General features: G+C 40.7%; 1 protein-coding gene across 1 annotated transcript in view; it reads right to left on the bottom strand.

The window, feature by feature from the left end:
- Nucleotides 1-1709: 1709 nt before the first annotated feature.
- Nucleotides 1710-14098, bottom strand: part of LOC119495535 (protein kinase C epsilon type-like) — a 54347-nt gene continuing 41958 nt past the window's right edge. The window contains 7 exon segments of the mRNA XM_037782142.1: nt 1710-4265; nt 4497-4643; nt 6255-6296; nt 6298-6400; nt 6402-6442; nt 6603-6625; nt 6628-6740. Of these exon segments, the coding sequence (XP_037638070.1) occupies nt 4119-4265; nt 4497-4643; nt 6255-6296; nt 6298-6400; nt 6402-6442; nt 6603-6625; nt 6628-6740 (616 nt within the window). The 3' untranslated portion in view covers nt 1710-4118.

Genomic DNA, 14098 nt, shown 5'->3' with positions numbered 1-14098 from the left:
GCGGGCGGGCACAATGTTTATTGTATATGTACACTTTAAAAAAGAAAAAAATGGAAACCCTTTTGTCTCCAATAAAAATGAATTAAAATGAATAATAATAATAATAAATAATAATATCTATTGATTTAAATAATTATGATATTGTTCTGTGGTCATAATTCAGAGGCCTATGATGATGAATATTTTAAGTAGTGCTGGATTTGTTTCCTCTTACATAAAAGCTATATCTATCTATTTAATGTCTTTATTTTGGTTTCAGTTTCCTGCCTGATAAAGGTCATTTCAACAAAGTTACTAAAAGTATTTTCTCACTTCTATGCGTGCAGATAGTCTTAAATGTTTGTGCTGATATCGATAAGATTTATAAGAATGATAATAGGCAGGTATAAAATGTTATGTAAACCCTGACTGTATTAATGTGTGTCTGCAGCTCAGGTTCAGAGGAGAACAACGGCTGTACTCAAATTAGCTCATCTGACTGATCTAATATAAATTCCTTTTAAGATTACATATATATGCATACGGTAACAATAAAACAACAGAACAACCTGCGTCATCACTATCATAACAAGCCATGTTAAAGAGCAGGTCTCCCCGCATTTTTTCCGAAACTCAGAGGAGATAAACTGCTGCTGGTATTTAACATCGTCTCCCTCCATCAACTCCTCAGACACTTTAGATGGAAAAGATAGAACTCCTCCTGCGTGGAGGGATGACCTCCTCGGGCCTCTTTCACTGTAAAATCTGACACGTTGATCTTACTTTAAAAACTTTCGGAAACCATCCGTTCAGCCATGACGTACCCAATCGTTGAACGCACCTTCGCACACATACAGAATTGGTCCCTGGTTTTCAAAACAGAACCAACATAAAGTTTCTGTTATTCTGTCTAAACAATCCACCAACATCTACTCCTGAAAACATTTTAAGAGAGAAATAGGCAATGATGCCACTGCTGAATCTGGTTTCATTTTAAAACTAGATCGCCTAGTTTTACAGCTAAGTCTAAGTTTCATGAACTGGACGGGCTCATTTCAAAAAGAGCAACAGCCAATGAGGAAACTCCAACACTTGGCTGACTAATCGTGAACTTCATCACTCAGTGAGTCACTAATGGTACATGTCCTCAGCCTCCGTCCTTTCCCGCTTCCCATTCATTGTCTATGTAAGCAGCCCTGCAATGCATTTCTGGTAGCGTGGGGGGGGCCGCTCCTCATTTGCATAAAGTTGAGGTCTAGGCTGCTTTATGCAAATCAGGGGCGCCTACGTGACTCGCTTGCCTCTGGAAACTCCCTAGAAACTTTTAAACTAACTGTTGTCGATCTAAAATAAAGACAGATTCATCAACTGCATGGATTATTCCTCACATTAAATGTTTCAGAAACACATTTCGGTGAACTATTTCATGATATAGAGAGAAGAAAGTTTCCAAACGAGGGTGCCATGTGTCTAGATTCTTCTAAGTGTGGTAAAGTCTATTTCTTCTTTGTCTTATTTTTAGTGCTTTTTGAGGTCATATTATGCGTAAATTGAGTTAAATCATTTATACGTAAAAGCCCTTCATTTAATGGACAACCTAAAATTAAATGAGAAATGTGTTTTGCAAGATTTTTAAGACATTTTCACTGAATTAAAAAATTTCCTGTTAATATAAAAGCACCACCAGGGTGGAGGAGCATCAATAGAAATGATTCATCAAACAAACTGAATTTTCTTTCTGACATCATGATATTGTATATTTGTTTTCAAAACTTAAAATACCATCTTCACATCCTTTTAAAATACAGTAAATTTGGCACGCAGCGTAAAAAATGAAAAAATAAACATCGAAGGGCATGAAAAGAAACAGCAACGGTCAGATGATACACAGATACACGGACACATGTTCACACAGTAACATTCTGCATACGACCAGAGGAAGATGACTGTCTCATACAAGTGAGTAAAATACTGTCTTCATCTGTTTGAGATCAACCTCATAATACGATTTAACTTTAACTTGTTAAACTTTAATCTAAAGGGGATTTGGAGCATTTGGAAATAGCATTTGGGCGTTTAGCATGGAGAAACTTCCTTTTGGGTCGGAGAGGAACAAACGGTTTGACATTTTTAAATTAAAGACAAAAACAAAGATGCTGCAAGAGAAGAAGAGAAATAATGGAAGGGAAACAAAGGTCGGCCTTCATCACTGCTATAGTTCTTTGATGTCGGCTTGGTGTGTCTGTGCCTTTAAATTTGCACCGTTATGTGTGTGCAGACTACCTACGAAAAGTAATGCACTGTAATTCATGTATATTCCGCAAAATCAATTTGTATTATTCCAGGAAGTATAAAGAGCAACAAACTCTGTGTAGGGAGGAGGTCGGGGTGGATGGGTGCATCAAAAAACACCAGACTTTCACCAGGAGATCGCTGTTCATGTCTCGTGTGAAACCAGAAGTCAACGTTGATTTATTTTTCACGCAACTCCGTACTTCTATCATTCTATCTTCTTCCGACCGTGGAATAACGCCGCGGGTGGGTTTACATTGGAGTTAGTTGAAAGCCCGCTTCGTCATATACTGTCACTAAAGGGCGCCTCTGTGCGTCAGTTTTCTGATGCCGAGGTGGCGCTGACCAAGCGGCAGTATTCGACGTGGTTGGGAAGTGAGAACGATGTTGATGCGTAAGACATCATACGAACTGTTGTATGAGGATACGTTGGCGTGTCTTCCTACAGATACTTTATCCAAACACATCTTACTTGCACTTTGAGGAAACGTGTGAACATAATTATCACTTTTATGTGCCCTAAAACTAAATCCGAACAGTAGTTTTCTGTGTACCTGTCTGTGGATAAAGAGAAAGAAACAGAGCGGGGAGAAGAAAACAACGAAACAAACAAACTAAAACTCTTTCAGAGTATTGCACATGAAGTTTTCTTGAAGATGTTTGGATTCTTTTCAGTTCAGTCTTAAACCTGAAAAAATGTATTAACACCAGCTTATATAACCTCCATGAAGTGTTTTCTGACTCGCTGCATCACAATGAAACCTAAAGATTTCCAACTCGACAATCTGGTAAAAACAACATAAAGATGTCTTAAATTAAAATAAACATAAAGAATCTCTCCACGTATGTACACACACACACAGAACAAATACATTCAGCTGAAAACATTCAGTCACACGTGTGAACCACATTCACCTCTGTGAAGGCATTTCAAAGATCAAGTGGTCATTAAAGGGTTAAAGGGCAGGTCCATTATTCTGTTTTATTACATTTTAGTCAAAGTACGGTTTTATCATCAAAATGCTATTTCCCTTCAAGCCCTTCTAAAACCTTTTTCCCCACATGGTTCTGCATAATGACGCTGCTACATGTACAGTATATATATACACATCCTTACAGTCAGTGTATTAACGTCACAAACAGTAACCTTCTTTCTAATAAGAAAAGAACTGCTGAGATAAACCTAAAATTTCAAAATGTCAACATGGTGGGGCACCTTCTAAAGTTAACTATTAATAAGCCAGTTTGACTCTTAAATTTAAAATAAAGCGCTGACAAAACTCCTAATACCATCATGATTTCACCCGAAACAAATCCTGCATCTCTTTTTTTATAATGATTAAAGTACTTTTCAAGACCTTTTTTTTTCTTTAAATACAATCATTGGTTCAATATTTTCATTCACATACAAGTTTAGGGAAGAAAAAAACATTCTTTAAACACGGAGACGGACACAAGATACAGCACATCATGTACAGAAAAGACCTTTCTAGAGGTACGCAGCTATGCATGCACGCTTGCACTCACATTATATCTCAGACACACACTGGCAGCCCCGTGACCTTTACCAGGTATCTACTTCAAAACGACCCCTCTGGAAACTCAAGAGTTTGGTTTTACCTGCATCAGAAATACATCAAGTGAAGCAGCTTTTCTCACAGTATCTGACCTGCACTCACATGCTGCTTGAGCTCACAATGGACAACAACAAGAGCACAACAAAACCATAAAGAGAGAGAGAGAGATACTGATGGTCTGGTATAGTTCCTGGAGTGGTCAGAATCTGGTAAAAGTTCAGGAAAGTCTCGTTCCAGAGGCTTCTTTAAAATATAATAGTGTGTGTGTGTCTAGGCCACAGTCTCGTCTCCGACGTAGGAGAATCCTTTAAACTCATCTTGGTTGATCTGCTTGATGATGCTTTCCTCCGTCGGCGTCAGGTTGGGTTCTTCACGTGTAAAGTCCTGGTCAAAGTTATTCACGTCCCTTTTGGTTTTCTGGGAGACAAACAACAAGAGAGACGGATTTCAGACCTGCGATGACTGGTGAGTAGACAAGTCAGATTAAATGTTTAGCAATTAAAGAAGATGTATAGTTAATGTTAATCTAATGTGCTGGTGGAGGAAAGTACAACAAATGCTTCATTTAGCCTCCATTTTTTCCCCAGTTCAGCTCAGTTATCCGGTGTGTTTCTGTGAGTGTGTGTCAGCGTGTGTGTGTGAACTCACGATGCGTGGTTTGAACGGCGGTCTGATCTTCCTCTGCTCCAGCAGCGTCCAGTCGATCTCTCTGAAGAACACGTGGAGCTTAATGGCGTCCTCCAGACCCTGAGCCACCACGCAGCCCAGACGCTTGTTAGGACTCTTCGTCATGAACTGAGAGACGACGGAAAACATCGAGAGGGGCGGAGAGAAAGATTTGTTTCATTAGTTAAAGATATCTCATGATTTTGAATGATTCCTCTTTAAAATAATAAAAACTCTATTCAGTTTTAAGGACTGAGATTTAACATGATGCAACACACGAGGAACTTTTAAAATAAAACTAGAAAAAAATCACTTTCAAGTTCAGATACGTAAAGGACAAGACACTGCTGCCATTATGATGCCTGAAAATGAGATGAGCAGCAGGAGATACGCAATGTTGATTACATTCTTACAACAGAATATTAGGGCCATTGGAGGTAAAAAAAGAAATTATAATAATGGAGTCGGGGAGGGGGGTAATATTCTGAGAAGAAATTCATAATTTCCACGATTAAAGTGGCAAATTTAGGAGAAAAAACTCACAAATTTACGATATTATAAAGTCGTAAATTTACGAGGGAAACAAACTTGGACATTTTCTGAGATTAGAGGGGCAAATTTATGAGAAAAAACTCACAAATTTGCAAGATTATAACGTCATAAATTTACAATAAATAAAGTTGGAAAGATAGTTTTATTTTTTTTTTACTTACACTGGTTCTACTACGCCGTTGTACATTCATATCCCACTTTTATATCTTATTTTTCACATGCTCCAAATATTGCGCCATTGCAAGCGTTTTGTTTATGACTTATTTCTCTATTTCCACTGAGTCCAGTCCTCTAGAGTTTTCCTACCCTACAGGTCCTGACAAAGCTTCAGGTGGGGGTCAACCATGCAACTCATTTACAAGATTTACGTATGAACTGGCAACATTGGTCAAAGATACAGCCTGATAACAATAAAGAATACATTAAATTTCCTATTTTCAGTCGTTATAATGTTTAATTCATCACAAAGACTTAGATGATAAAAGTAATTCTGGGTGTTAGAAAATAAATGCCTCCTGGCCACGACATTTTCTGCCAGATTTTCTGAAACACTTGGAAGCTGGATGAGAGGTGAACAGGCTGCTCAGCCATCAGACTGAGCTGCTGAGAAGGAGTCCTTCAGCTGGACGACACAACGTCCAATCAGAGCCCAGAGTGCTGGTCATGTGACTGGTCAGAGTCCAAGACAGTGTCCAACATAAACACACACACACTTTCCCACAAGGCTTTGCAGTCAACAGCCAAGGTAAACGCAAGGCTTTGTGATGGAAAAAAACTGGACAAACAAATAAACGGACGGACAAGTGGCATTACACACACACACACACACCACACACACACACAAAGTAATGGATTAAAACACAGAGGAAATTGTCCAATGTTCTTTCAGTGGAGGGAACAAGGATCAACTTATGACGCCAAGAAAAAAAGCTGCATCCCTCCTCACATGAGACACTGAGGAAAGAGACAAACACAAAACTAAGAGAAAGACAGAGAATGAAAAATGAAGACAAAAAAACAAGCTGAGGACAAGAGACAAAAGCAAAGAAACACAAGGCTGATTCATAAAATGGAAAGACATCAGCTGTGGATCTGTAACAGTCCATTGGTCCAGTACGGCTATATATCAATCTCAATTCCTTCATAATGTTCAATGCTCATAACAAAACGTCATTACAGCCAACTGACCGCTTTAAGAATGGACACCGCCTCCTTGCTGAGCCAGACCGGAATAGAGGACGTCGTCATGCAGGATGGACTCAAACAGGTCATCTTCGTTATCGGCTTCAAACGGTGGCTGGCCCGCCATCATCTCGTACATCAGCACCCCAGAGCCACCAGTCCACTGACGGGCCGTAATCCAGCTCTTGAAGGATCTAATCACACATAAAAATGCAGAGACTTACAAACAGAGGCTAAAAAAGGCCAAAAATGTTTCTTCCTTCATCTCCATCTTAGCAATGAAAAATAGAGTATCATCAGTAAACAGTCGAACTTGGACAAACATATTCTGCGTTTATGTGGGTTTTTGGTCACCTCGGGTGCGATGTAATCTGGCGTCCACAGAAGGTGGTGGTGGTGACTCCGTCGAGGATTCCCTCCTTGCACATCCCGAAGTCTGCCAGCTTACAGTGACCCTCCGCATCCAACAGGATGTTGTCAAGCTTCAGGTCTCTGCAGAGCCGGAGGGTTGTAAAGGTGAAAGGAAGGATTAGCAAGGGGAAGATTTGGCAAAATACACTAATGCACACTGGAAGAAACATCTTGACATTATCAAGACGTTGTTAGATATAGTAAGATTTCACACAAATAAACACACACAAAAGCTTTCAATTAAATAGTTAATATTTTCACATCGATTTGGAAAACAAGAATATGCTTTTTCGAGCTATTCAATTTAAGTGGTTCAGTTTATTTCAATGCCATCCTGTGCATGTCGTATGATATCTTATGAAAAGTTATTTCTCATTTTTGTGCGTTTCTCCTACGAATGTTAAACAACACCTGCTAGTCTTTTCAAAATAAACTTTCATCTTCACAGGAAACAACTTGGTTAGGTTCAAGCAACAAAACTACTTAGTTAGGTTTAGGAAAAGATGGTGGTTTGGTTTAAAATAACTACACTAGTGGCGTAACTTAAGTATGGAAGTTACGTGACAAATAAGTCAACGTTTGGGTTAAAATAAGTACGAAAAAGGCCTTACTTAAGTACATAAGTTACGTGACAAATAAATCAGCTTTTGGGCTAAAATAACCACAGATGGTGCGTTACTTAAGTACGGGCGGACACTGGGCGAAAGTCTGGTGCTTTTGGACCCACCCCTCCATTGTGAACTTCCTGGTTCATGATTACGTGGCTTACATACAAATTGATTTTGTGGGATACATACAAATTACAATTTGGAATTTACAAAAATCATGATCCACAAGGTTTTAAATAATTCTAAGATGTAGTGTCTCTGAGGAAGATGGAAGGGGAACAAGCCTGAGAAAAGAGAGAAAGTTGAGGGTTGAATGGGAGAGAGGGAGAGGCAGAGGGGGAACAGTGAGAGAGATAAGAGAAGCAGTGTTGAGAGATGACAGGGTTGGTCATGAATGCTGCGGCTCTGAGTTTGATGGTTGATCGCCACAAAAAATGTCAACATCTCCTGGATGTAGCCGATGCAGCCATTCAGCCCGAGGTGTTTTCAAAAATACAGCCGCCTTGACAAGCCGGGGTGGAGATGGAGTGAGTGTATTTCTGAAGTCAAGAGCTTATGCAACTGTCCTGTTTTAGCATGCTCCCAAAATAAAAGAGGCAGCTTAACAATCCTGTTTGAGAGCTGCTGTTCTTTTCTGTCCCATCATGCCTTGCTCTCACAGGATATCGATTGCACTACAGAAGGTTGTGAGGAAAATGGACAGAGAACGCAAAAGAGCTGCTGATTATGTACTACCATTACTAGGCTGCATTCACACCGAATCTGGCATTGTGGCGATTAGTGCAGGGTCGTGCGGCGGTGTTTAATTATTAATGGTTCGTTAACACCAAGCCACTGAACGTCAATTAACGTCTTTTGTTCCCTCATGGCTGCGTTGTACAGCTCTGGATTGCCGGGCAATAACGCCGTGGGTGGATTTACATTGGAGTTAGTTGAAAGCCCGGTTCGTCACATACTGTTGCTAAAGGGTGACTCCGTGCGTTAGTTTCCGATGCCGAGGGGCGCTGACCAAACTGCGGTAATTGACAAGTTCGTGAGTGAGAACGGGTTGGATTGGCCACCGCAGCCATGACGTCGGGTTTCTCCAAAAGCTGATTCTGTTTCATTTTTTCGCCACAGGCCGCTGTGGTTTCCCCTGATTTACAGACGTCCCCATCACAGACTCATTGTCGTTTTCGTACAAAATGGAGGCAGAGCTACCACCGCGCCACCTAGCGACTGTTGTCAAAAACGCACCAGAGATTTGTTTCTTTGCTTCTAGACTATTTCTGCAGACCAGATCCACTTTTTCCGTTCTTACCTTTCACAATAAAAGCCCTAGATCTCTAATATTCGCAGGCGAGTATTTCGCACTCCCGTGTTGTTTATTCATTACGCCCCTGGTGTGTAAAGAGTCTCTCTGGGTAAGTATATTTTGTATTTTTTGCACCCTCAACCAAGTACATTTCCTTTTTCAGACAAGTTATAGTGAATAAGAACTTAAAAACTTAAACTTGAACACGCTTGCCTCGCAAATGATAAATTCAAAATTGGAATATTTCCTGAACTGAGCGGTTTGCTGCGGTTTGCGGCAGGTATCTGGATGTCGTGCAAAGTTAATCCATGAGCGGTACGCTAATGTGCCTCAAGTCACAGGGAAAAATAACATGACATGTCAGATGCAGTGGAGCTTGACAGTTGGCTTCGAACCAGGTTTCTACTGAACGGTTCATGTGTGGGTCATCACGAACAATCCTGAAGTTTTAGTGTTTTTAAGCTCACAAAAGCCAAAAACTTCTCTCCAATTTTCACTCAAGACATGTGATATGAAGTCTATATATATCAGCTTCCAATAAAGTGTTTTCAGATTGATTCAATGATTGATGTTGAATGTTGCTAATGTGTGTTTTTAACCTTGGTTACGTTTGCAGAAGTACGTTTGGTTTGATTGATGTGAACTCTGCATGAAATCCTAAACTCAGCTCTCCGACACAACCACAGTGCTGTTCTGTATCTGGAGCCATACGTCTTGCTAAAAGGCACATTGACGGCCTCATGTTGAGGCAGGAAAGAGCAGCACTTGTTCTGTGTTTCCCCGGACGAAAAATTAACCTGGCGACTGGCTGCCTGTTTACATATCTCACCTCCAGGCGACTCGCGGCGAATTAAATCTGAATTGCGCGCCTGCAGCAGGGCAGAAAAATAGCATCTGAATTTAATGCATTTGTGATTGAATTCAAATGGCTGCTGACGCTAATCTCTGTATGACACATCACCTCGCCGCAGGAAAATCCAATATTAAGTGGCTGCAGGTGTTCAGCTGCTCTAATGGAATGATATTTATTAATGTGAAGATGTCTTGTGGTGGTTTTACAGGATGAGAAGGAGCTAATAATCTGTGTTGCACAGCAAGGAATGGGCAACATTTTCATAATCTTTCATTTTGTTATATTCGTTATTTATTTCAAAATCAGTTTTTCTTCATTCTTTGATGCTTTGATTATCTGCACAAATCTTCTAGTTCTAGTATTTTTATTTATATGATTCCTTGTTGATACAGAGTTATGAATATTAACATATATTCAGAGCGCCTGAATTGGAATTAAAAAAAGGTTTCTGGTGAACCAACAACTGATTGTCTGGTTTATTAAAATGAATGACCAGTAAGGCAGCAAGATTATATTAGGTTTTCATTTCCAGACACAATTCTCTTTGTATCTGAAAACACAAATTTCAGATTTAAAAAAAAAAAAATCCACGGACGCTACAAAGAAGACGTGTTGTGTTTTATTGCTTAAACAACACGTTAGCTGTGTTTGAGTTGTTGTTCCGACTTGAGGAGGCGTTCACGTGAATTTTCCCAGTTGGGAACTAATGTTTGTGATTATTCCAACACCACATGAATGCAGCACAAATGTCGCAATGTTATTGAAAGTGAAACATAATGTATGTACAATATATATGTACAAACAGACAAAATGAACCAAAAACATTCTAGTACATTCTCTCACTTTTAGTGGTACGTAGAGAACCGACCGTACCGGCCCTTACTGAATGCTACTCAACCCTACTGAACCCTACTGAACCCTACTCAACCCTACTGAGCCCTACTGAACCCTATTCAACCCTACTGAACTCTACTCAACCCTACTGAGCCCTACTGAACCCTACTCAACCCTACTGAACCCTACTGAACTCTACTGAACCCTATTCAACCCTACTGACCCCTACTCAACCCTACTGAACCCTACTGACCCCTACTCAACCCTACTGAACCCTACTGAACCCTACTCAACCCTACTGAGCCCTACTGAACCCTATTCAACCCTACTGAACTCTACTCAACCCTACTGAACCCTACTCAACCCTACTGAACCCTACTGAACTCTACTGAACCCTATTCAACCCTACTGACCCCTACTCAACCCTACTGAGCCCTACTGAACTCTACTGAACCCTATTCAACCCTACTGAACCCTACTCAACCCTACTGAGCCCTACTGAACTCTACTGAACCCTATTCAACCCTACTGAACCCTACTCAACCCTACTGAGCCCTACTGAACTCTACTGAACCCTATTCAACCCTACTGAACCCTACTCAACCCTACTGAACCCTACTGACCCCTACTCAACCCTACTGAACCCTACTGAACCCTACTCAACCCTACTGAGCCCTACTGAACCCTATTCAACCCTACTGAACTCTACTCAACCCTACTGAACCCTACTGAACTCTACTGAACCCTATTCAACCCTACTGACCCCTACTCAACCCTACTGAGCCCTACTGAACTCTACTGAACCCTATTCAACCCTACTGAACCCTACTCAACCCTACTGAGCCCTACTGAACTCTACTGAACCCTATTCAACCCTACTGACCCCTACTCAACCCTACTGAACCATACTGACCCCTATTGAACCTTACTCATCCCTACTCAACCCTACTGAACCCTACTGAACCCTAGTGAACCCTACTGAACATTACTCAACCCTACTGAACCTTACTGAACCCTGCTGAACTCTACTGAACCCTACTGACCTCGGATCAGTGTGACACTGTGTTCTTACCGTCAGGGAAATAATTATCACCTTTATATGTTTTTGTTAGAAAAGCTTTAATATCGCCAAAGAAATCCTGTCAATAAACAGGAGGAGTTCTCACAAACTCACACACACACACACATACACACACACGCACACACACACGCACACACACACACACACACACACACACACACACACACACGAGGCAATCAGGCTCAATTGAGAGCATTTCCTGTTTCATGTAAATCCTGAGTGATTTTTCCATTACGTCATCAGCGACAACCCCTGTGCTCTGAGACAGCTGACCCCCCCCTTCCCATCACCCCCCCCCCCCTCTTCTGTGTGACCAAACACAATATATGTATACATTTACACAAAGCAGCATATTTCTCCACTTCCATGTTGATAAGGCTATTAAATACTTGACAAATCTCCCTTTAAGGTTTATTTAGAACAGATAAAAAATGTGCGAGAGAGGATCAGGTAGCTCGGTCAACTCAACCATTATGAATGAGCATGCAGGGTGTGTGTGTGTGTGTGTGTGTGTGTGTGTGTGTGTGTGTGCGTGTGTTGTCCCTGCCAACCTCTGACAGTTTAATATTCACTATCAAAACAGCTTGACTGAGAAAACAAAGACTGATCCATTAATCATAATGTTTAGAGACGCCAACTGGAGTCAGTCAGAATCTGCTGCTTTCTGGAGTTGAACAGGAATTAAAAAAAATAAAATACTAAGATGATTTATCTTTTACATGGTATCGTCACTTCTTTAGGGTCGGTGGCCAACCAGTTAAGAAACGTTATGACTTCATCATTTTATCCTGTTAGACATTTGTGTGAAATTGTCATAATCAGCATATGAATTCTTGAGTTATGGCCAAAAGCGAGTTTTGTGAGGTCACAGTGACCTTTGACCACCAAAATCTCATCAGTTCATCCTTCTCCTACTAATCCTACTCTGTCCAAGTGGACATTTGTGCCAAACTTGACAAAATCCCCTCCAGGCGTTCATGCTCTCCTCCCGTCTCTACATACAGACAACCCAAAAACATAATGCCTCCAGCCATATCGGTCGGCACAGAGGCATAAAAATAATAATAATTACGCAGCCGGCGGAGGGGGCTAATAGTCATAGAAACAACTCTGAATTTCCGAGATCAGAGTCGTAAATTTACGAGAACTCCCCTCCCACACACTATTTTTCATTAACATGGTTTTGTACTCCACTATTTGTTTTTTTCCTCATAAATGTATGCTTTTATAAACTCACAAATTTGTGAAATTTCCTTGTAAATTTGCCACTTTAATCTCAGAGAATATCCAAGTGTTTTTCTCGTAAATGTATGACTTTAATTTCAGAATATTCCCCCCCTACCTCGGCTCCATAATTGTTGTTTTTTTACCTGCAAAGGCCCTAATACGCCGTCGAAGCTGGGCCAATTAACAATGAAGTTCATTATAGTCCTCCACCCAAACTCTGTCTGAACATGGATATAAATTTGAGGGTCATGTGATCGCATTGTGTTTATTTATGTGTTGGTAGATCATGGAGATGCTAGATCGCTCTTAATTCATGTAGAAAATGTTTGTTTATTGTCATAACTATACTATGTAAGTAACAGCTGAATAGACCGCTTCTCTGTGGAGCATTGAATGTATATTTATGGTGAGATTATGCACCACACTGAGCACACATGTGGAGTCTGAGAAGTTTCTATGGACGTCATGTGTTTTTTCCTGCTATGAAAATCAATCATCGTTGAATGTATTGCGAGTGGCATAAATCCAACAGAAACCAGCCTTAAAAACAGGGGCCGGGGTCCGTCAGAGGTGTTTCTGTTAATAAGACACTATTTACAGCCACCTTTCACATTTCACGTCCACGTGAGGAGCGTTGGACTCAGAGACAGACTTTGGGTGGAGTTTCACTTTAAAACCTGGTTCTGGAGCCAAAACCAACAAAAAACAAACACAAAACAGTAATGCTGCGGAGCTTTTGGCTTCGACCCTGATGACTGATTTGGATTCAATTGTGCCAACCCAGAGAAACACATGCACTGTGATTATAATCCCCCTTCATTATTAACATCAGTGTAACAGAAACAGTGTGAAACAATGAGTCCGGCAGGCACCAGCAGGACTGGACTCTGACATCGTGGAGCCAAAATAACTAAATAACAAGGCAGGATGGGAGGACGTCATTATATCAATGTTTACTGATTTTATCTTGGTAGGCTTCACATCTTGTTTGTGTTTCAACTTATGTCAGTTTTTGTCAGATAGACTGTATATAAGGAAGTGGACGAAGTCACCCTGACATGACTGGTTTGTGGAATATTTTGAAGCCGTAAGTTCAGCATTTTAGCCATCGCCATCGCCAACAAGTCTTTGGCCGTCACCATCTTGGTTTTTGGTCGTCTCCATTTTGGTTTCTTGGCTGTCTTTTGGCCGTCGCCATCTTGGTCTTTTGGCCGTCGCCATCTTGGTTTTTGGGCAGTCCTCACAACCAGCATTTTTTGGAGGAAATTTTTAGGCTCTTTAAACTGTACTATTTACTTGATGCCAAAAATGAATTGCAACACACTGGAGTTTGGTCTCTCTCCAGCGGCTGGATTAAAGGGGATAAAGTCTTTGATTGGTGTTGGGCAAGTTGTTACTGTTTGTGTTGGGTCACCTGATTTGGTCATTATTCATGCTGTCTAACTGGCAATATTCTGATCAGATAAAACAAAATAAGACTTTATCAAACCCTCGGGGGAAAATGTTGTTGTAGAAACAAGTCAGATAGAGTCACATTAAGTG

Source organism: Sebastes umbrosus, chromosome 10 (assembly GCF_015220745.1).
Source record: "Sebastes umbrosus isolate fSebUmb1 chromosome 10, fSebUmb1.pri, whole genome shotgun sequence".
NCBI lineage: Eukaryota > Metazoa > Chordata > Actinopteri > Perciformes > Sebastidae > Sebastes > Sebastes umbrosus.
This window is presented reverse-complemented; position numbering and strand designations above follow the sequence as displayed.